Below are 22,221 nucleotides of genomic sequence, written 5' to 3'. Positions count from 1 at the left end.
TTAGGCCCCTGACACAAGTGACATTTAGCTGGCCACACCCACCGTGGCCACTCCCACCCCAGCCCCCCGGGGTCAAACACAACCATGATGCAGCCCTCAATAAAATTGTATTTGACACCCCTGCTCTACAGTGATGCAGCTAGTTGGACTAAGGCAAGGCAACTGACTCAGAAGTGGCTCAATAACTCTGTGACTGATAATGTAGAAGAGCGGGTAGAGCTGGAGGGTGGCGTTAAGCAAATCATCTGCCTAGAATCATTACATTCCCACAAATGGTCCCAAGTCTAACCCTTCTTGAATCTCGTTACCCTTATCAGGCTCCAATTCAGTACAGGTAATCTTTGACGTACAACAATTCACTTAGTGACTGTTGTAAGCTACCACTGCACTGAAAAAAGTGGCTTGTGACCATTTCTCCCAGTTATGACCTTTGTAGCATACCCACGATCGTGTGAACCAAATGTGAAAATCATCGTGTGAAATTCAAGATGCTTGGATGTTGGTTCATACTTAGGACCGTCGCTGTGTCCCAAGGTCACCGGATCCCCTTTTGCGAGCTTCTGACAAGCCAAGTCAATGGGGAAGCAAGATTTCACTTAACAACCGGGTTCCTAACTTATCAACTTCAGTGATTCACTGAACAACTATGGCAACGAAGGTCATAAAATGGGGCAAAACTCAACTTTGTCTCACTGAACAACATACAACTTGGGCTTAATTGCTGTTGTAATTAGCTCACCGGATTCTTTTGCAAAGGCTTGAGCAATAAATCTTAACTGCAACTTAACGTACGGTCCTGATTCCTTGCGAGGAATTCTGTCGCAGGTTCAAGTACCGAATTTTTACGTCTATAAGAGGCCCCCATGTATAGGACGCCCCCATGTTTCATGTAGAGCAGGGGTCTCCAATCTTGGCAACTTTAAAGACTTGTGGACTTCAACTCCCAGAATACCTCAGCCAACAAAGCTTGCTTGCTTGCTTACAGACCCCTGTAAGCAAGCAAGCAAGCACACTACAAGCCATCCCTGTGCAGAAGTCATCTTATTAGAGAGTGAGTCATACAAGAACAGGAGATGCCTCACAGGAGCAATAGAGATGAAACCTAGAGTGGCAATGTGATCCAAGAAACAACTACAAGAGAGAGGAATGATAGAGCTGGAGGACAGGGATGGCCCACGCCTTCTCTTCTCGGCATCCGGTGTATAAGATGCCTCCTTCATTGTCAAGTAAATATTTTAATGAAAAAGTAGCGTCTTATACACAGAAGAACACAGTATCTCTCCTTACCCAGCTTCTCCCATAGAAAGGGGGAAGAGACAACCATACAAAGCAGCCACAAAGATTACCTCTGCTGCTTCTCTCGCCGCACCATTTCCTTCAGCTTGAAGGCAGCCTCGCAACGCCGCCGACGCCGATCCCCCCGCTCTGCGGCCTCCATCTTCAGTTGCTCGCGCTTGTAGCTCCGCTGGAAGGCCGTGATTAGTCGCCGCAAACGGGCGGTGAGCGCAGAGGCTGGAGGCCAGAAAAGATTCCCTGGCTGACCTAGAGAATGACGACAGGGATGGGCGGGTGACTCTTGCGTCCTCCAGGCCTCCACTTGACCCTCTTTCTCAAGGTAGAGATACAGATTACAGATGAGCAGAGTTGGAAGGGACCTTGTAGGTCATCTAGTCCAACCCTCCCCACCCCCCGCCCAAGCAGGAGACCCTTCACCATTTCTAACAGAGGGCAGTCCAGTCTCTTCTTGAAAGCCTCCAGTGATGGAAGCTCCAACAATTTCTGAAGGCAACTTCTGGTCCATTGGCTGATTATTCTCACTGTCAGAAAATTTCTCCTTATTTCCAGGTTGAATCTCTCCTTGATCAGTTCCCATCCATTATTCTTTGTCTGGCCTTCGGGTGTTTTGGAAAATAGCTTGACCCCCCTCCTCTCTCTCTGGCAACCCCTCAAATATTTGAAGACTGCTATCATGTCTCCCCTGGTCCTTCTCTTCACTAGACCAGCCATGCCCAGTTCTTATAACCGTTCATCGTATGTTTTAGCCTCCAGTCCCTTCATCATCCTGGTTGCTCTTCTCTGCACTTTTTCTAGAGTCTCAACATCTTTTTTATAGTGTATTGACCAAAACTGGATGCAGTATTCTAGGTGTGGTCTTACTAAGGCTTTATTTTTTTTTATTTTTTAGTCTTTTAATGACCCCCATAATTCCTTACATTGGGGTGGAGTTGGGGCAACTGAATGGAGCTCAGGGTTTACTGGCCAGATCCCCTTCCTGTCGCCAATGCGGAATTCGCAGAAGATAATTACTCATTGTGCCCAGAGAGAGAAATATCTGCCGCTACCTAGGATCGAACTCGCAGCTTCCTGATCGTGAGGGGAGAGCTCCACCTCTGCACCACTCTTATTACTCTTATTAAGGCTTTGTATAATTACCTTCCTCCCCGTCCACCACCGATATGTCTTCATCCATCATCATTAGTGCTTCACCCTGGAATGGAGAACGTAGTGTTATTAAGATGAATTGCCAAGTTCCCTTATAGTCGGGGATGATGGTTTTGTTGGCCTAAGAGTCACAAGTTTGCATTATTTGTGGAAACAGGATCTAGCTGGTGAAAACATGGAAGCAGATGGAAATTTTTGAACGTTTCCCCCCATGTTTCTCCATAACTCAAATTTCCCAAAGGGAAAAAAAAAAATCATTCCCATTAGTTTGCTTTGCGAGAGGTGAAACAGCCTTTTTAGCCCTTAAAACTTCCCTCAGGGACCCCAAAAAGTATGGGTAAGGTGGGGGTGAGGAAGCAGCTACAAGCTACTTTCCCCTTCTTTGGTACATCTGCATATACCTTCGGGTCTGGATGGGGACGAACAGACTTCGACTCAACCCATCCAAGACGGAGTGGCTGTGGATGCCGGCGTCCCGGTACAGTCAGCTAGTTCCGTTGCTGACTGTGGGGGGCGAGTCACTGGCCCCCAGGAAGTTGGTTCGCAGCTTAGGCGTTCTCCTGGATGCACAGCTGTCGTTGGAAGAACACTTGACGGCCGTTGCCAGGGGAGCTTTTTATCAGGTTCGCCTGATCTGCCAACTGCGTCCCTTCCTGGACCGGGATTCGTTATGCACGGTCACTCATGCCCTCGTTACCTCCCGCCTGGATTACTGCAATGCTCTCTACATGGGGCTCCCCTTGAAGAGCACCGGGAGACTTCAACTGGTACAGAATGCAGCTGCGCGGGGGATAGCGGGAGCGTCTCGGAGCTTCCATATAACATCTCTTCTACGCAAGCTGCACTGGTTGCTGGTGGTCTTCCGCGTGCAATTCAAGGTGTTGGTGATCACCTTTAAAGCGCTCCATGGCATAGGACCAGGTTACTTACGGGACCGCCTACTGCCGTCAATAGCCTCCCATCGACCTGTGCGCTCCCACAGGAAGGGTCTCCGCGGGGTGCCGTCAGGTAAACAATGTCGGCTGGTGGCCCCCAGGGGAAGAGCCTCCTCTGTTGGGGCACCTACCCTATGGAACGAACTGCCTCTGGGGCTACGCCTTCTTCCCGACCTCCGGGCCTTTAAGCGCGAGCTCAAGACTTTTTTGTTTCAACGAGCAGGGTTGGCCTAAGAGTAATTTTTAATTGAGTGGTTTTATTTCTTGTTATTTTAATATTCGGCCTTATGGTTTCAGATTTTTAAATTTCAAATATTGTGTTTTAATTTTTGTATATGTCTTTTTAACTTGGCTGTAAACCGCCATGAGTCTTCGGAGAAGGGCGGTATAGAAATGTAAATAATAAATAAATAAATAAATAAATAAATATGCTGTAATTTTTGGACTATAAGACGCGCCTAAATTTAGAAGAGGAAAACAAATAAAAAAGTTTTTGGCCTCCGTGTGCCCCATTATTGGCCATTTTGTGGCCCTTTTCAAGCCCGAAAAAAGCCTCAAAAACGGGCCAAAAAAGCCTCAAAAACAGGCGGGAAAAAAACCTCGAAAACAGGCGGAAAAAAGCCTCAAACATGGGCCAGAAAAACCCTCAAAAACAGGTGGGAAAAACCCTCAAAAACAGGTGGGAAAAACCCTCAAAAAACAGGAGGAAAAAAGCCTTGAAAAACAGGAGGAAAAAAGCCTCAAAAATGGGCCAAAAAAAGCCTCAAAGATGGGCCAAAAAAAGCCTCAAAGATGGGCTAAAAAAGCCTCGAAAATGGGTAGAAAAAAGCCTCAAAAACAGGTGGAAAAAAGCCTCGAAAATGGACGGAAAAAAGCCTCAAAAACAGGCGGAAAAAAGCCTCGAAAAACGGGAGGAAAAAAGCCTCAAAAAAACAGGCTGAAAAAACCCTCGAAAATGGGCCAAAAAAACCCCATAAAAATGGGCCAGAAAAGCCTCAAAGACGGGCTGAAAAAACCCTCAAAAATGGGCCAAAAAAACCCTCAAAGATGGGCTGAAAAAAGCCTCAAAAGGGCCAAAAAAAGAGCCTCAAAAACGGGCTGAAAAAAGCCTCAAAAATGGGCCAAAAAAGCCTCAAAAGCAGACTGAAAAAAGCCTCAAAAAAACAACACACGGTCAACGGGGGGGCGGGGCTTCGGCAGTATTCAGTCTATAAGACGCTCAGACATTTTCACCCCCTTTTGGGAGACAAAAAAGTGCATCTTATAGTCTGAAAAATACGGTAGTTTAATTCACCCCGAGGGATGTTTGTGGAGATTCTCAGTCATCCAGGTCATAATTTTTCAAAAGGCAACTGTATGGGGTTCCCTCGCCCTTCCTCTCAGAGGAAGAAGAAGAAAAACATTTTTTTTTGCTTTTCATCCAAGAAGCTTCATCGGTTCTGGCAGGAAGCTGGGGACAATGAAAGGATTACTTCTGATAGGATTTTTTTGGGGGTGGGTGGGTGTTGGAAGCATTGACCAGAGGACCGCAAAGAAATACGATCCTTCCAACCTCCACACATAACCCCCCCAAAATCCTTTCAGAACTGTAATTTTTTTCATCTGTCCGCCTGCCAGAAGCAATGAAGCTTTTCTTGGATGAGAAGCGAAACTTTTTTTTTTTTTTTTTTGCAAAACAAGGGCTTTGTGAACAGCGTATTGTCTGGATTAGGGGTCTCCAACCTTGGCAACTTTAAGACTTGTGGACTTCAACTCCCAGAGTTCCTCAGCCAGCAAAGCGTGTGCGCAACCCTCGCGTATATGTTCGCAACTCTCGCGTATATGTGTATCTCCCGCATGCGCCCCTCCCCAACGCCCGAGACCTGAAAATCAGCTGGCTGACGAGATGCGCCCGTGCATGTGCAGTGGAGCTGAGCTGGGCGACGGCTCGCGTGAGAGGGCTCGCAGAGAGGACTCCGCGTGCCACCTGTGGCACACATACCGTAGGTTCAGCATCACAGGGCTATATTAACAGTGCAATTGGATTTAGGACCCCACCTCTTCGTCGTGTTCCTTGGCAGGGGCTCCGACGGGTTTGTATTCCGGATCCTCGCAGTCCTTGTCAAAATCCACCCTGCCAATGACACAAGAGGTGGTCAGTTATTGCTGGGGAAATCCCCTCATCCTTTCCGCCGCTTTCTAGACACACCTCAGGACTTCCTTTGAGAAGCGATTTTAACTCACAGACACCCGAGTTCAGGGCCAGTGGTCCCCCCTCGGTGCCTCGGTATTAGCATGGCGAGTCATCATGGGTGTGCGACCCACCTACCGCCTCCATCTTCCCCCGTCCCCCTAGCCTTGGGAATGGCTCAACTCGATCCCAAGCGGCCTCTCACCCCTCGCCCACATCCGGTCGATGCTCAGCGGCGATGGCCTTGTCATCTGGGCGGCCGGCTTTCTCCAGAAAACAGAGCGCAGGGTCGGCTCGCATGGTGTTGTACTTCTCGTAGCCTGGAAGGAAGAGCCAAACATCAGTGACTCAAGTGTTTATGTCCCCATGTAAGCTCAGGCAGAGGTTAGAATTATTATTATTTATCATTTATTAGATTTCTATACCGCCCTTCTCCCGAAGGACTCAGGGCGGTGTACAGCCAAAATAAAACAAACAATACAATATACAATTAAAACAAGAGTTAAAAAACTTATTAAACAATTGGCCTAAAACTTTAAAAACGTTTAAAATTCTAAAAACCCATTAAAATTCTTAATATAAATTTAAAAACCAACAAAATTTAAGCCAGCCCCGCGCGAATAAATGTGTTTTCAGTTCGCGGTGGAAGGTCCGAAGGTCAGATATTTGGCGCAAACCAGGGGGAAGTTCGTTCCAGAGGGTAGGAGCTCCCACAGAGAAAGATCTTCCCCTGGGGGCCGCCAGCCGACATTGTTTGGCGGACGGCACCCTGAGAAGTCCCTCTCTGTGTGAGTGTACGGGTCGGTGGGAGGCATGAGGTAACAGTAGGCGGTCCCGTAAGAACAGGGGTAGTCAACCTTTTTATACCTGCTGCCCACTTTTGTACCTCTGTTAGTAGTAAAATTTTCTAACCACTCACCGGTTCCACAGTAATACGCCGTGTATCGTCGTCTGCGCATGCCTCTCGCGCATCGTGGATTGGGTTTGGGGGGGGCGCCAGCTATCAGCTCTGCCTGTTTGTTACAGCTGGGTGGTGTGGGGGGAGATGCGCGAGCTATTCTGGGACGAGGCTCTTTAGTTTGCGGTCGCACTATAGCGCCATTTAGTTTAACTTAGGTAACGTGAACTAAACTTATGTACGGGCGATACAAATAGTATATTTTCAGAAATTTAAATTGTCATGGGAACTTTATGAAAACCTAATGAAAATGTTTTTAAATAATGCTATGAATTTTTTTTAAAAAGTCAATTAAATTAAAAAAAAGGAAAGTGCTTCACTATCGGACAAAACCCCTACCGCCCACCATGAAAGCTGGAACGCCCACTAGTGGGCGGTAGGGACCAGGTTGACTACCACTGGGTTAGAATATAAAGCCAGCTTCCCGGTTAAGCCTGGCGTTCCTTAGAGGTCTCCCATCCTAGAGTAACCCAGTCTGATTCAACTTCAATTACAGGTCTAAACTTGGCCAGACAGCAATAGCGCTTAGACCAAGGGTCAGCAACCTGCGGCTCTGGAGCCTTATGTGGCTCTTCCACCCCTCTGCTGCGGCTCTCTTCACTCAAAATATGTGGCATAGCCGCGAATGTGCGACACCCACCGGCACGTGATTTATTGAGCTTTTCAACCCCTGGTAGGCCAACCATGGATAAATCCAAGAAAAGAAAAGTTTCAGAAGAAAACAGAACATTTAATTCAAGTGCATATGCTAGTTTTGTGGCGGTCCAAGAAATAGTCAGGCACAGGAAGTGTTCTGTGGCTCCCGGTGTTTTCTTTTTTTTGTGGGAAACGGGTTCAAATGGCTCTTCAAGTGTTTAAGGTTGCAGATCCCTGGATGAGATCTATATACCACTTCATACTGCTTTGCAGCCCTCTCTAAGCAGTTTACAGAATCAGCAATATTGCCCCCAACAACAATCTGGCTTCTTATTTTACCGGCCTTGGAAGGATGGAAGGCCGAGTTCAGCCTTGAATCGAACTTCTGGCAGTCGGCAGAGTTAGCCTGCAATACTGCGTTCTAACCATACTGGCTCTTGTGCCTCTACTTGTTGACACGTTCAAAACATTTAGGCTTTTAGATTGTACAAATCCCTGCCCCAGAAACTACAGTTTATTCTTGGCCTATATTTTAGTAATATTCTCCTCAGATAACGTTTGGCTTGTGCAAAATTCTTCTTGCGTGTCTGATTATCTTCTAGCTTGATCAGCAAGTATGTGCTTGGGAGGTGCAAAAAATATGTTTATTGGCATGCTGTTTTGTTGTTTCTGGAGTCCTCTAAATTAAATCAATTTAGATTGAGTATACAGTAATTTAGATTTGGCGGCACTGCCCCACTGATCATTTATTTATTTATTTATTTATTTATTATTATTTAAATTTTTATACCGCCCTTCTCCCGAAGGACTCAGGGCGGTTCACAGCCAGATAAAATAAACAATAATATTACAATATAAATACTATTAAAATACAATTAAAAGACTTATTCAATTGGCCGAGATTAAAAATTTAGAATAAATGATAAAAACCCATTAAAAAACCCACAAATTTAAAAACTAATCCAGTCCTGCGCAGATGAATAAGTGTGTTTTAAGCTCGCGACGGAAGGTTCGGAGGTCCGGAAGTTGACGAAGTCCTGGGGGGAGTTCGTTCCAGAGGGCGGGAGCCCCCACAGAGAAGGCCCTTCCCCTGGGTGTCGCCAGACGACACTGTCTCGCTGACGGCACCCTGAGGAGTCCCTCTCTGTGAGAGCGCACGGGTCGGTGAGAGGTATTCGGTAGCAGTAGGCGGTCCCGTAAATAGCCCGGCCCTATGCCATGGAGCGCTTTGAAGACGTTCACCAAAACCTTGAAGCGCACCCGGAAGGCCACAGGTAGCCAGTATAGCCTGCACAGGATAGGTGTCACACGGGAGCCACGAGGGGCTCCCTCTATCACCCGCGCAGCCGCATTCTGGACTAACTGAAGCCTCCGGATGCCCCTCAAGGGGAGCCCCATGTAGAGAACATTGCAGTAATCCAGACGAGACGTCACGAGGGCATGAGTGACTGTGCACAAGGCATCCCAGTCTAGAAAGGGGCGCAACTGGCGCACCAGGCGAACCTGGTGGAAAGCTCTCCTGGAGACAGCCGTCAGGTGGTCTTCAAAAGACAGCCGTTCATCCAGGAGAACGCCCAAGTTGCGCACCCTCTCCATCGGGGCCAATGACTCGCTCCCAACAGTCAGCCGTGGACTCAGCTGACTGTACCGGGATGCCGGCATCCACAGCCACTCTGTCTTGGAGGGATTGAGCTTGAGCCTGTTTCTCCCAATCCAGACCCGTACGGCTTCTAAACACCGGGACAGCATTTATATGTAGTCCTTGACTTATGATCACCATAGGGACAGGAATTTCCACTGCTAAACAAGCCGGTTGCTAACTGAGTCACACCTGTTTTATGATCGTTGTAGTTGTTGAGGAAGCTGCCAATTAGGTGTAAGCAAATAAAGGACTGGTACTTGATTGGATCTCACTGTCTCATCTCTGGTTTTGGGGCATGGCATGGGGTGAAATCCAGCTGGTTCTGGAGAACCAGTAGCGGAAATTTTGAGAGATGGGAGAACCGGTAGTGGAAATGTTCAGTAGTTCAGAGAACCGGCAAATACCACCTCTGGCTAGCTCCAGAGTGGGGAGGGAATGGAGATTTTGCAATATCCTTCCCCCAGGAGTGGGGAGGGAATGGAGATTTTGCAGTATCCTTCCCCTAGAGAGGGGAGGGAATGAAGATTTTGCAATATCCTTCCCCCAGGAGTGGGGAGGGAATGGAGATTTTTGGAGAGCAAACAATAGATTTAAACTTAATGTTAACCGCTCCAATCTTGACTGTAGAAAATATGACTTCAGTAACGGAGTTGTTTATACTTGAAATACACTACCTGACTCTGTGGTCTCTTCTCAAAGTCCCCAAAGCTTTAACCAAAAACTGTCTACTATTGACTTCACCCCTTTCCTAAGAGGTCTGTAAGGGGCGTGCATAAGAGCACAAGCGTGCCTACCGTTCCTGTCCTACTGTTTCCTTTCATTATATCCAATTTATATAGTTATTACTATATAACAACTGGCAGCAAAATAGCAGCAAAATAGCGAGCGTCTGCCAAGTGTCTCTGTTATCTCCATCAACGCCGATGAGTCACCCAGGAACAAACAGTACTTCAGCTCTTAGTTAAGCAGTTAATTTGCCTGCTACAAAGAGGCACAGCAGCTCTTGCTGCCTTTATATCCTGTGGGGTGTGGCTCCATGACTCTTCCTAGGCCTGCCCCACCCCTGCTTCTGCTTCTGTTGTTCCCTCCTCTCCTCCCTTCGAAACCTAGGGTCCAGCCAGGCCTGATTCCCATCAGCTGGGTCTGGAGGCGTGGCCTGGGGGGAAAAAGAGTCAGGGGACAGAGGCCTCGTTATCTCTTCCACCTGGCCTGCCTCTGTCTCCTGGAGCTGAGCCAGGGAAGCCGGTGCTCCCGAGGTAAGTCCTGACGGCCCTTCCCCCTCACTTTCCAAGTCACTTTCTAGCAGGAGGCCCGGCTTGGGGGGCGCAGACACAACAGGCATACATTCCTGTCCAGAAGTCATTACTCACCATGTTTGAAGACCCCAAGAAGCAAAGATTTGTCTGCTTCGGTGTCCCACCAGGCTGTGGGGACTTCGGCCTGATCCACGAGTGGAAACCAGATGTCAGTTTCGCTGCAGGAATTGAGATGGGAAAGGGAAATGAAACAACACAAGAAAAAGGCGCTGTGAGACGTTCAAAAGGAACCAAGACAACTTTGCAAAATCCTAGCTCGGCTTTCACAGCCTTTACTCATAGCGCGGAGTGGCTTGCCCTTAGATCAGCGGTAGTCAGAACACAAGGCCTACTGTTGTGACCCAGACTCAAGTAGGTAGCAACAAACTTAGTCCGTAGAAAAATAAACTTTATTCGAACAGCTGGGAATTGCTTCATTCCCAGCGTCGTTCAACTCGAAGTAAAACAAATGCCTCCCAAACACAAATTCTTCAGTTATCTCACAATCCTTAGTCCAATTAGGCAAACTGCCAACGGCCCTTCCTGGTAAATGTCCAGAAGTCACAAAAACAAAGACGTACATGAAGCAGAGGACGTAGCTACAACGTTGTTTTCTGGCAAAGCTCAAATGCCGTTGCTAGTCTGTTTTGAGCCTTATGGGAGGGGCCAATCATCTCTTGGCCCTACTCCCAAGTTGTCCTGCTTGAGCTGCTCTTGTCTTCTGGCAGCTCTTCTCATGCGTGCATTAGGAACAGGCTCCTCCTGTTCCTCTGTCTCACTACTGTCAGTCTCTGGAGGCTCTGGAGTTCGCACCTCACTTCCCGATGGCCCTGGCCTCACTTCACCCTCATCGCTGTGCAACTCCATTGCCACCTCTATAGGCTGCTGGCGCACCACAACACCTACGGGCCACATCTGGACCGCAATGTGATCAGATCCGGCTCGTGGGGCTGTCCTGGAAAACGTAAGCCACGTGGCTTCGGCCCGGTCTACCTAATGCGAAGAGGAAACATCGGGCCAGTGTGGCTTCGGCCCGGTTTATACTCAGTGGGAAGAGGAAAAATGCCAGCAATTTGGGGAGGGGCGTCAAGCTGGCCACGCCCACTCAGTCTCCCCCCACCCTGAGGTCAACCACAGCCCGGATTTCGCCCTCAATGGAATTGAGTTCGACACCCCTGCCTTAGATGCACCGCAGCAATCCATTTACAGCAGGGGGAAAAAAAAATAAGAGCGGCTCTTTTGCCAGGACAAAAATTCTCTCTAACAGAATGACTGACTCGGGGACATCGATGTGTTTAATAAAGAAATAAACCAACTCAGAAGTTGCTAAGGAGATGCCAAAACGACTCATCGTTAAGAACATTTATCTGGCGGGTGGGCGTCTTTAAAAATCAGAATAACGAGAGTTGGAAGGGACCTTGGAAGTCTTCTAGTCCAACCCACTTCTCAAGCAGGAGGCCCTATGCACAAATGGTTGTCCAAGCCTCTTCTTAAACAAGGAATCAAAGAAACATACCCCTAAAGGAAAAGGTTTCTGTAATGAAATTTACAGAGACAATCAATGCCCGGTTCCCATCCCAACCAAACCAGGAGTGAAATGCTCCCGGTTCGGACTGGATCGCCCGATCCAATAGTGATGGCGGCAGATGGTTCGGAGAACCGATAGCAAAAATCCCTGCCCCATGCCCACCTGAGCCACGTGATCATCATTTTTTTTTTAACTTTTAAAAGTATTTTTTCTTCGGCCAAAAAAATGCTTTTAAAAGCAAAAATAAAAAAAGCCTCTGATGATCGCGCGGCTCAGCTGGGATCGTCAGAACCTTTTAAAAGCATTTTTTCCTACAATCGCTTCGGTTGTAGAAAAAATGCTTTTAAAAGTAAAAAAAAAAAGGTTGGCCATGCCCACCCAGTGACATTACCTGCCCCTCACCAAGCCACACCCACAGAATTGGTAGTAACTAATTTTACATTTCACCACTGAACCAAACCCCTCCATTTGTTATAACTGCAAAGTCGTCGTGCAAAAACAAAATGTGGCGTCTTGGTAATTGGGAGCAAAAAACCAAACAGAAATAACCCCCCACTCCAGGCAACCTTTGTAAAAGTGACAATTTTTTACCTGGAAACAGCACCTGCCAACACTTTCTCAGCCTGGTCCCCGATCACCTCCTGACGCAGGTAATAAAGCATTCGGACCCTGAGCAGCACCCTAGAGGGAAAATAAAGACCTTTCTGTTGGAAGGACCAAGCATCGTTTGATAAATTGCACCCACCTACGTGCCAAGACATTGGCCGAATCCATTGTTAAGTCAGTGACGAGGGCAAAAGTTTTATTTCACTCCCCCCCAACCAACAGAGGCACAGCCACCTGCAAGCAGCAAGAAGCTCTCAATTGCCTTAGCTTGCTATTCCATCCCCCCCCCCTTTTACAGACATATGAACTGAAAGGCCAGTTTGGTGTAGTAGTGAAGGTGGTGGGCCTAGAAACCAGGAGACGGGGAGTTCGAGTCCCATCTCAGGCACAAAAGCTGGCTTGGCAGCAGAAAAACCGGGAGTACAAGTTCCATTTTAGGCGTGAAAGCGGTCTAGGTGACTTTGGGCAACGACCAGGAGATGGCGAGTTCTAATGCCGCCTGAAGCATGGAAGCCAAACCGGCTGGGTGAATTTTGGCTAATCGCCAAGAGACGTGGGAATTCTAGTCCCGTCTTAGGCATGAAAGCCAGCTGGGTGACCTTGGGCCAGTCACTCTCTTTATCAGCCCAAAGTACGTCACAGTTGCTGTTGTGGAGGAGGGGGGGAAGGGAAGAAGGAATATTATGTACGGTTGTTGCCTTGAGTTATGTATAAAGGGATAAAAATCAGATGGACAGAGAAAAAAAGAAAGAAAGAAAGAAGGAAATAGATAGATACAGATAGATAGATAGACAGACAGACAGAATGCTTATATAGTAGAGAGAAAGAAAGAAAGAAAAAGAAAGAGATAGATATATAGATAGATGATAGATACTGACAGACAGACGACAGACAGATAGATAGACAGAATGCTTATATAGTAGACAGAGAAAGAAAGAGATAGATAGATAGATAGATAGATAGATAGATAGATAGAGATAGATACCGATAGATAGATAGACAGAATGCTTATATAGTAGACAAAGAAAGAAAGAAAAAGAAAGAAATAGATAGATAGATAGATAGATAGATAGATAGATAGACGGACATAGGTAGATGATAGAAATAGACAGATAATGATAGAGATAGATAGATGATAGATAATATGCTTATTTTTATTTTATTTTATTTATTTGTCAATCATATATAAGATATCAGGTAAAAGTATAAACATAATTTGGATACATGAAAAAAGTAAGTAAAAAAGGAATATTAGGACAGGAATGGTAGGCACGCAGGTGCACTTATATAGTAGACAGACAGACAGACAGACAGAAAGAAAGAAAGAAAGAAAAAGAAAGAAAGAAAGAAAGAAAGAAAGATGCAGACAGATAGATGGACATATGTAGATAGAAATAGACAAATAATGATAAAGATAGATAGATAGATAAATAGATAGATAGAAAGAAAGAATGCTTATATAGTAGACAGACAGGGATGGATGGATGAATAAATGAATGAATGAACAGCATTACCACCATGCAAATATTTTTCAGTGGACCACACACAGCCTCTTCAACAGCAAATTGAGTAAATGACAAAACCAGAATTTTTGAAGAATGAGGTTGGGATCTGTCACTATCTGTCTATCGTGTCTACCATACTGGACCTCCCATCTTTTCTGCATGGAAAAAGATGGGGATCCAGGGAGTTGGCTTGTACTGGCTTTATGGAAGCACCCCGAACTGGACCATCCCTTCCACCACCCTTCTTACTTGTTGCACTGATGCTTGAGATGTTTCTTGTAGCCTTCGTCTTGGAAGAGTGTGTCCGGGTTGTACTTGTGGATCCACTCTGCTTTCTGGAGATCGAACGTGGTCTGAGACTTGACTTTCTTCCCCTTGCGGCCCCGTGGAACCGGGATGGACAGGCCTGCCCGAGGAACAGGAAGGGAGCTCAGAGCAGGGGCTAGGTACAACATGGAACCAGTGCAATAGGCATTAGGTCACCCCAGCTTTTGCAGAGTAGCTCAACTCACACACAGACACACACAGAGACAACACACTTAAAAGACTCCGTAGAGGGCCCCACCAACAGCAAAGGGACATCCAACATTATTCCATTTCCCAAGGGTCCACCACCCTAAATTCTCTCCACCCCTGCGAGAGGATTAAGGCCGCCAAAATCTCAAGCTTGGATCAAAGTCTTCCTATCAACAGAATGGACGCATAGGTATGGGTAATATTCTCAAAAGGAGAGCAGTAGAGGGGATATGGGGCACATCTTTCTCCTTCTGTCCTTGCCACTTTTTACGAGAGACACAATTGAGTCTTAACAAACTGCGTCACCGTTTGGTTTGGTGGCCGCAGTGCCTCAGATAGAAAGTCCATACAGAAAGTGGTGGGGACAGCGGAGAAGATTACAGGAAGCTCACTTCCTCTCACTCAGGATGCTGCTTTTTAAATGCTATGTGCTTAGTGCTTGAAGCATTGTTAGAGACCCCACACACCCACTTTACAGGAGGTTTCGAAGTATTTCTAACAGGACAACCTGATTCTGGAACAGTTTTTTTCCCTGTGCGGTAAACTTGCAAGATTCATTTTTCTCGCCATGTACATGCATATTTCCGAACTAGACTGTGTGGTTTCTCTGTGTCATAGAATTTGACATGTTTATGTACAGCAGTGTTTATTGGAGGTGGTGACCCAACGGAATCTCATTTTAATGTATATACGATTAGTGTTCGTTCAAAGTGACAATAAATTTATTCTAAGTTCCAGAAAAGGAGCCCCTTCCCCTCTCGCTTACCCGAGTGGTTCTGAAGCTCTTTGGCTTTGCCGTTCTCAACCGGGCTGATGAGATCCCAGATGAATCCTTTGATGTTCTCGTCGCCCCGATAATGCATCAAGCAATAGACCAGGATGGCGCGGCAGATGGTCTCCACGTCACGCTCGGACATCCGCCGCTTGAAACGTCCATGCGACAGGATCTCCCTCCAGCGGCCCCAACTGCCAAGCAAAGCGACAGAGACATTGCTTAGGTGGCTAAGAAGGATGGGGAGGGGTCCTCGCTGCTTACTGAACTGGCTCGTCTTCTAGCAGATGTTTTACAACCCTAAATGGGTAACATAATCAGTGCTAGTGCCGTGGGGAGCCCTATCTACCGTAGAAAATCAAGGAGTTCTTGGTGGGCAGAGTATTTTACTCATTATTTTTTTTACTGATTTATTTGCAACCTGCCTTTTACTATTTTTTTACAAATAACTCCAGACGGCAAACGGTTCAGGTAGTCCTCGACGTACGACCACAACTGAGCCCAAAAATTGTTTGTTCCCGAGCGAACCATTTGTTAAGTGAGTTTTGTTCCATTTTGTGACTTTTCATGCCGAAACAGTTAAGGGAATCACTGGTAGCTGTTCATTTTAGCCACCCGGCTGTGAAGTGACTTCCCCACTGACTCTGTCCGAGGGTCGCAAAAGGGGATGACTCTTAATAACCTAGCAACCTAAAACTAAGGAGACATTTCCTGACAGTTAGAACAATTAATCAATGGAACAACATGCCTCCAGAAGTTGTGGTTGCTCCAACACTGGAAGTTTTTAAGAAGACCTTGGATAACCATTTGTCTGAAGTGGTGTAAGGGTTTCCTGCCTAAACAGGGGGTTGAGACTTGTCCAACATTTCTAATTCTAATTCTTCTAATTCTGATAATTTCTATTCTGTTCTGTTCTATTCGCTTTCTTATTCTATGCCAGTGATGGCTAACCTTTTCCGGACCGGGTGCCCAAAGAGCGCCCGAACCCCCAAAAATGCAATGCATGTGCAGGCCCTCGTGCATGCGCCCCGCCCCCCCCCCACGCATGCACGCATGGTCCCTGCCCCCCACATGCGCACCCCCCCAGCGCATACGTGACAGAGACCCAAAGACCAGCTGACTGGCGGAAGGCACGCGCACATGCGCAGCAGGACTGAACTGGGGCGACGGCTTGCGTGCCATCAGAGAGGGCTCTGTGTGACACCACTGCCACGTGTGCCATAGGTTCGCCATCACAGTTCTCTTCTGTTCTATTCTTATTCTTATTCTGTTCTATTCCTATTCCTATTCTAAGCTGTTGTGGTCTGCCAGCAGCCTGCGGAGCTGGCAATGGAGTCGGACAGAGATGAGGCTGAGGAAGAACAGGGGCCCGTCCTGGAGGTGGGGGAAGGCCCGGATGAGGGCTCTGTGTCGGAGGCAGAGGTGGGGTCAGGGCCATCGGGGAGTGATATGCAGACTCCAGAGCCTCCAGAGACTGAGAGTAGTGAGGCAGAGGAACAGGAAGAGCCTGTTCCTAATGCGCGCATGAGAAGAGCTGCCAGAAGGCAAGAGCAGCTCAAGCAGAGGACGACTCGGGAGTACAGCCAAGAGATGATTGGCCCCTCCAATAAGGCTTAAAAGACCAGCAATGGTGTTTGGGCTCTTTCCCGGAAAACAACGTTGATAGCTTTGTCTTGTTGCATTTGCATTGTATCGGTGTCTACTGAACTTTTGCCAAGAAAGGCCACTGGCAGTTTGCCTAATTGGACCAAGGATGGTGATAGGACTGAGGAATTGTGTTGGGAGGAATCTGCTTTAATTTAGTTGGACTACGCTGAGAATGAAGTAATTCTCAGCTGCTCTAATAAAGTTTGTCTTTACACTGACTGAGTTTCCTACTACCTACTTGGGCCTGGGTCACAACATAAGCTTCCAAGATAATCCCCCCCCCCCGTTTTCAAACAAGGAATTGGATTAAAACATCCACGCAAACACCCACAATTCTCCCCTACAACTCCCAAATTCCTCCTTTCCACGCGCCCCATTGCTTTTCGTGAGGCCTCCCTCCACGCCACATACCCATAGACCAGCAGTTGTTTCTCCACCTGGAAGCAGTCGGTGCGCCCGTACGAATGGTGGAGGGGATGGTGGTGCCGGTCGTGGCGCCGGGAGCGCGGCCGGTCATCATCGTCGCTTTCCAAGTCGGAGAACTCAACCAGGTCGTCGTCCTTCAGGGTACTGAAGTGGCGGGTCTGCTTGCGGATCCGGGGCGTGTCAATCACCAGGTTATTCTGCAGGAAGCAGAGAGGAAAAACCCGCTGAACGTGTGCAGCGAAAGGGACAGTTTTGGCTTAGGCTGAATCTGTAATCAACCACTTTTCCATGTTTCCCCCCTTCCCCCAGTGGCGGGATTCAAATAATTTAATAACCGGTTCTCTGCCCTAATGAACGGCTGGGTGGGCGTGGCCATGGTGGGCGTGGCCAGGGGTAGTGACAGGCCTCCTATACCCCCCTGGAAACAAAAGTGAGGCGTGGGTGGAGGATCGCACTGCCTCCCCCCACCCCCGTTTTGGACCTAGGAGGCCTCCCTGCATTTACTTGGGAGCCAAAATGGGGCATGTGGGGACTCCTGGAAAGGATGGGGCGAGCCAGAAATTTAACTACCGGTTCGTGAGAACCGGCCCGAACCGGCTGAATCTCACCACTGGTTTCCCCCCCCCCAAAAAAAAACCCATTGTAAAGCCGGTGATATTTCATCCTCCACTGCACATTTTGTTCCTCTTTTCTAAGTGAAGAGCTTTGCATTTTCCTGTGGTTGAATTTCATACTTGACAAATTTCATACCCAGGAAGATCTTGTATTTTCCTCTAATCCCATTCCTTTAACTCAGGGGTAGTCAACCTTTTTATGCCTACCGCCCACTTTTATATCTCTGTTAGTAGTAAAATTTTCTAACCGCCCACCGCTTCCACAGTAATACGCCATGTATCGTCCTCTGCACATGCCTCTCGCGCATCGTGGATTGGGTTTGGGGGGGGGTCGGTTACCCGCTCTGCTTGTCTGTTACAGCTGGGTGGTGTGGGGGGAAATGCGCGAGCTATTCTGGGACGAGGCTCTTTTGTTTGTGGTCGCACTATAGCACCATTTAGTTTCACTTAGGTAACGTGAACTAAACTTATACGCGGGTGATACAAATTGTATATTTTCAGAAATTGAAATTGTCCCGGGGAATTTTATGAAAACCTAATGAAAATGTTTTTAAATAATGCTATGGATTTTTTTTTAAAGTCAATTAAATTAAAAAAAAGGAAAGCGCTTCAGTATTGGACAAAACCCCTACCGCCCACCATGAAAGCTGGAACGCCCACTAGTGGGCGGTAGGGACCAGGTTGACTACCACTGCTTTAACTGATCAAGGACATCCTGAATTTAAATTGTGTCTCTTAGGCTATTATTTATTTATTTAGGAAATGTATATGGCTGCCTATTCACACACGGCGACTCAAGGCGGCTTACAAGAATATTAAAAAAATCATGTAAAAAAACTATTAAAACTAATAAAAGGGAGAATCATATAATAAATTAATAATAATAAACAATGAATCAGTGGAACAACTTGCCTCCAGAAGCTATGAATGCTCCAACACTGGAAGTTTTTAAGAAGAGGTTGGATAACCATTTGTCTGAAGTGGTGTAGGGTTTCCTGCCTAAGCAGGGGGTTGGACTAGAAGACCTCCAAGGTCCCTTTCAACTCTGTTTATTCTATTCTATTCTATTCTATTCTATTCTATTCTATTCTATTCTATTCTATTCTATTCTATTCTATTCTATTCCATTCCATTCCATTCCATTCCATTCCATTCTACTCTACTCATTCTATTCTAATTCTAATTCTAATTCTAATTCTAATTCTAATCTAATTCTAATTCTATTCCTCCTGACCATGGTGCTTGAAACTTGGGGTCCCTCATACACAATATCTGAAGATAGTATATTGTCTTCCTCATTTGCAGGTAACTGCACTGTTCTGTATTTATTACAACACGAAACACAGACTCTTTGAAGATAATTCTGCACCCCAAATAACTTTTCTTCTAGCCCTCAAGAGAGTGAAAAAGTAGCAAGGATGGTGAAGTCCACCAAGATCTGAAAACTCCTTTGACTCTTAGTCTCAAAGGTGCCTTTTTTTTTTTCCAAAAACCAAAAAAACTGGACTGGTTTTCCGTGAGGAAGAAGAAAATGTTTCGCTTCTCATCTAAGAAGCTTCCAGGCACAATTGATGAAGTCCCAAAGGTGGACTGGACTTTCTGGTTTTTCTGTGAAGACGTTTCGCTTCTCATCCAAGATGCCGAGAGCTGAAGAAGGGTTTCCTGCCTAAGCAGAGGGTTGGACTAGAACAGCGGTCCCCACAACTGGTGGTCCGTGAGAAAATTTTGGTGGTCCGCAGAAAAAATATTTGCATTTTTTGTATTGGACTAAATTAGGGGTCCTCAAAATACGGCCCCTGGGCTGTACACCGCCCTGAGTCCTTTGGGAGAAGGGCGGTATAAAAATTTAATTAAATAATAATAATAATAATAATAATAATAATAATAATAATAATAATAATAATAATAATAATAATAATAATAATAATATGCAATGAATATTTGTGTTGCTGCAGAAAGTCTCCCCCTTCGTGGTTTTTTTGTGTGGGTCGGAGGGGGGCAGAAATTCCGACTCAGGGTCTGCTTCAGCCTTCTGGTGTGGGGTTTTGGGCGTAGGCTGGAGGAAAGTGCCGCTGGTGACGAAGAGCTGGATGGTTTTTTTCCAGTGGGACTGCATCATGGCCTGGAACTAGCTGAACATCTCAGCCCGCTGAACCTCCAGGTGCCTGTACCTGGCCTTGCAATTCCCGCAGGTCTTCCCTCTGCTTAGAAATCCTATGCTCATAGTCCTCAGTTAGGTGCTTCTACTGAGCTTCCTTCTCGGCCAGATCCAATTTGAACTGAGCTGTTTTGGCAACTCTTTCTCCTGGTGGCTCGTTAGCTCCAGCAACTGGTTCCTGTTGGGGACCTAAGGAGCCTGGGTGAGCAGGCAATGAGTGGCTGGGAGCGGAGGGACAAGTAGAGGCAGGCGAGGTCTCTTGACGTGAGTGACATCGAGTTGGCCACACCCATCCAGTCACATGACCACCTGGCCACGCCCAGCCAGCCAGCCAGCCATTAGGCAGATCATATTAGTGGTCTGTGAGATTTAAAATTATGAATTTAGTGGTCCCTGAGGTCTGAAAGGTTGGTGACCCCTGGACTAGAAGACCTCCAAGGTCCCTTCCAACTCTGCTATTCTATTCTGTTCTATTCTAAATCTAGTGAATAAGTATTTTAAACGAAGGAAATTGGTTTATTTATTTCCCCAACTCCAAAGTCTAATACATTATAACAAGAAAGTCCAACCCACCTTACTATTCAGGAGATCCAGGTCTAAGTCCGCTTTCTTGGCCCATTTCTGCCAGAAGTTGGGGTCATCCAGGGCGATGTCTGTCCTGTTTTCAGAGGCCACAAAACTTGCCTGGGAAAGGAGAAGAGGCAAAAACAAAGGAGTGAGTGGCAGGTTAACTGTAAAGCAGACTTCGCAGGAAGTGGGGAAATGTAAATTTCTTTCCTGCTGGTTCTGTGGGCGTGGCTTGGTGGGGGTGTGTGTCATGTGACTGGGTGGGCGTGGCTATGTGACTGGGGGATCAAAAGACAGAAACTCACTAACAGTCTCCTGCTGGAGCAGGGTTGGACTAGATGAACTCCAGGTCCCTTCCAGCCCTGGATTACCCTCTGAAGCTGTGTCTAATGCCAGGTTTGTACTCCTTCCTTCCTCTCCTTTTTCCTCCCTCCCCCTTCCTTCCTTCCTTCCTTCCTTCCTTCCTTCCTTCCTTCCTTCCTTCCTTCTTTCTTGATTTTTCTTTCTTTCTCTCTCTCTCTCACTCACGAATCCCCCCCATTTTTTGCCTAGCAGGCTTCAGCTTTTTTACCTTTTAAAAAATGCTTTTAAAAGTAAAAAAAAAAAAGAAGCCTCTGTTGTCAGAGCCTTGTTTTAACCCTTGAAAAGCATTTTTTTTAACAACCTCTTCGGCCGAAGAGGTTGTTAAAAAAATGCTTTTAGAAGTAAAAAAAAAAAAAAGGCTCCGACGATCGCGTGGCTCATCTGTGCATGGGGAGGGAGGCAGGGATTTTTGCTACCGGTTCTCCAAACCACTCGCCGCCATCGCTAACGGATCGGCCGATCCGGTCTGAACTGGGAGTATTTTACCCCTGCTTCACGCACACTCTCCATGTACACACGTTTCTGCTAGGTTTGTACAACCCACCAGAATCGTGGTGCTTAAGATACTTTGTGGCTCGGTGTGTTGTGGGAAGCCCAGTTCATTGTCTTAAAAAGTGTTTTGTGAACAATCAGAAGGACTTTGCTTTAAGAGGCTCAGTGGCGCAGTGGTTAGAGTGCAGTCGGCTGCCTGTTCAATCTGGCAGTTCGAATCTCTCCAGGCTCAAGGTTGACCTCACCCTTCCATCCTTCCGAGGTGAGTAAAATGAGGGGCCCAGATTGTTGTGGGCAACCGACCGACTCTGTAAAACCGACTTTAGAGAGTAAAGCACTATGAAGCGGTATACAAATCTAAGTGCTCTTGCGACTGCAAAATCCAGAATTCCAGTTGTTAAGCGAGACATTTGTTAAGTGAGCTTGGCCCCACTTTACGGCTTTTCTTGCCAGCATTGTTAAGTGAATCGCCGCAGTTGATAACTCAGCAACCCCGTTGTTAAGTGAATCTGTCTTCCCCATTGACTCTGCTTACCAGGAAGGCCAGTTGCCAGGCCTCTGAATTCTGATCAGGTGACCATGGGGATGCTGCAACGGTCATAACTGCGAAAAACGGTCCGAACTCCCCTTTTTTGGGGTGCTGTTGCAATTTTGTCACTAAACGGACTGTCGTAAGCCGAGGACTACCTATATTTCAGTAAACTCTAGGCCAGCGTTTCTGCACCTCAGCAACCTCAAGATGTGTGGACGTCAGCTCTCAGAATTCCCCAGGTAGCCATCTTGAAATCCACAAAACTTGAAGTTGCTGAGGTTCAGAAACACTTGGGAAAAATCGCCTTAAACGCTTATTAATGCCCAATAGTCTGTAAACTCTTAAAGGTAAAGGTTCCCCTCGCACATATGTGCCAGTCGTTCCCGACTCTAGGGGGCGGTGCTCATCTCCGTTTCA

The 22,221-nt window shown here is 46.8% G+C and overlaps 1 protein-coding gene and 1 non-coding gene across 10 annotated transcripts in view; both read right to left on the bottom strand.

The window, feature by feature from the left end:
* The window catches only part of CHD8 (chromodomain helicase DNA binding protein 8), a 132,692-nt gene that overhangs the window by 18,517 nt on the left and 91,954 nt on the right, over positions 1-22,221 (bottom strand). For 7 of the 9 annotated variants that reach the window (XR_009154843.1, XM_058180335.1, XM_058180339.1 and 4 more), the window contains 10 exons: positions 20,424-20,534; positions 17,064-17,275; positions 15,000-15,199; positions 13,967-14,159; positions 12,198-12,287; positions 10,154-10,257; positions 5,753-5,867; positions 5,415-5,490; positions 2,434-2,488; positions 1,347-1,542 (listed from right to left, as the gene is read on the bottom strand). Coding sequence is in view for 8 of the 9 variants with exons in the window: in XM_058180335.1 (XP_058036318.1) it covers positions 1,347-1,542; positions 2,434-2,488; positions 5,415-5,490; positions 5,753-5,867; positions 10,154-10,257; positions 12,198-12,287; positions 13,967-14,159; positions 15,000-15,199; positions 17,064-17,275; positions 20,424-20,534 (1,352 nt within the window). In the remaining variant the exon portion in view is untranslated. The remainder of the gene's footprint in view (positions 1-1,346; positions 1,543-2,433; positions 2,489-5,414; positions 5,491-5,752; positions 5,868-10,153; positions 10,258-12,197; positions 12,288-13,966; positions 14,160-14,999; positions 15,200-17,063; positions 17,276-20,423; positions 20,535-22,221) is intronic. The other 2 variants (XM_058180342.1, XM_058180343.1) reach the window with 1 other exon arrangement.
* Positions 5,562-5,671, bottom strand: LOC131199006 (small nucleolar RNA U6-53/MBII-28). The gene has a single exon (XR_009155243.1). It is a non-coding gene; the product is annotated as a small nucleolar RNA U6-53/MBII-28 (small nucleolar RNA).

This window comes from Ahaetulla prasina, chromosome 4 (assembly GCF_028640845.1).
Source record: "Ahaetulla prasina isolate Xishuangbanna chromosome 4, ASM2864084v1, whole genome shotgun sequence".
NCBI classification, from domain to species: domain Eukaryota; kingdom Metazoa; phylum Chordata; class Lepidosauria; order Squamata; family Colubridae; genus Ahaetulla; species Ahaetulla prasina.
The sequence above is the reverse complement of the archived record's forward strand: the minus strand, read 5'-3'. Positions and strand labels throughout refer to the sequence as shown.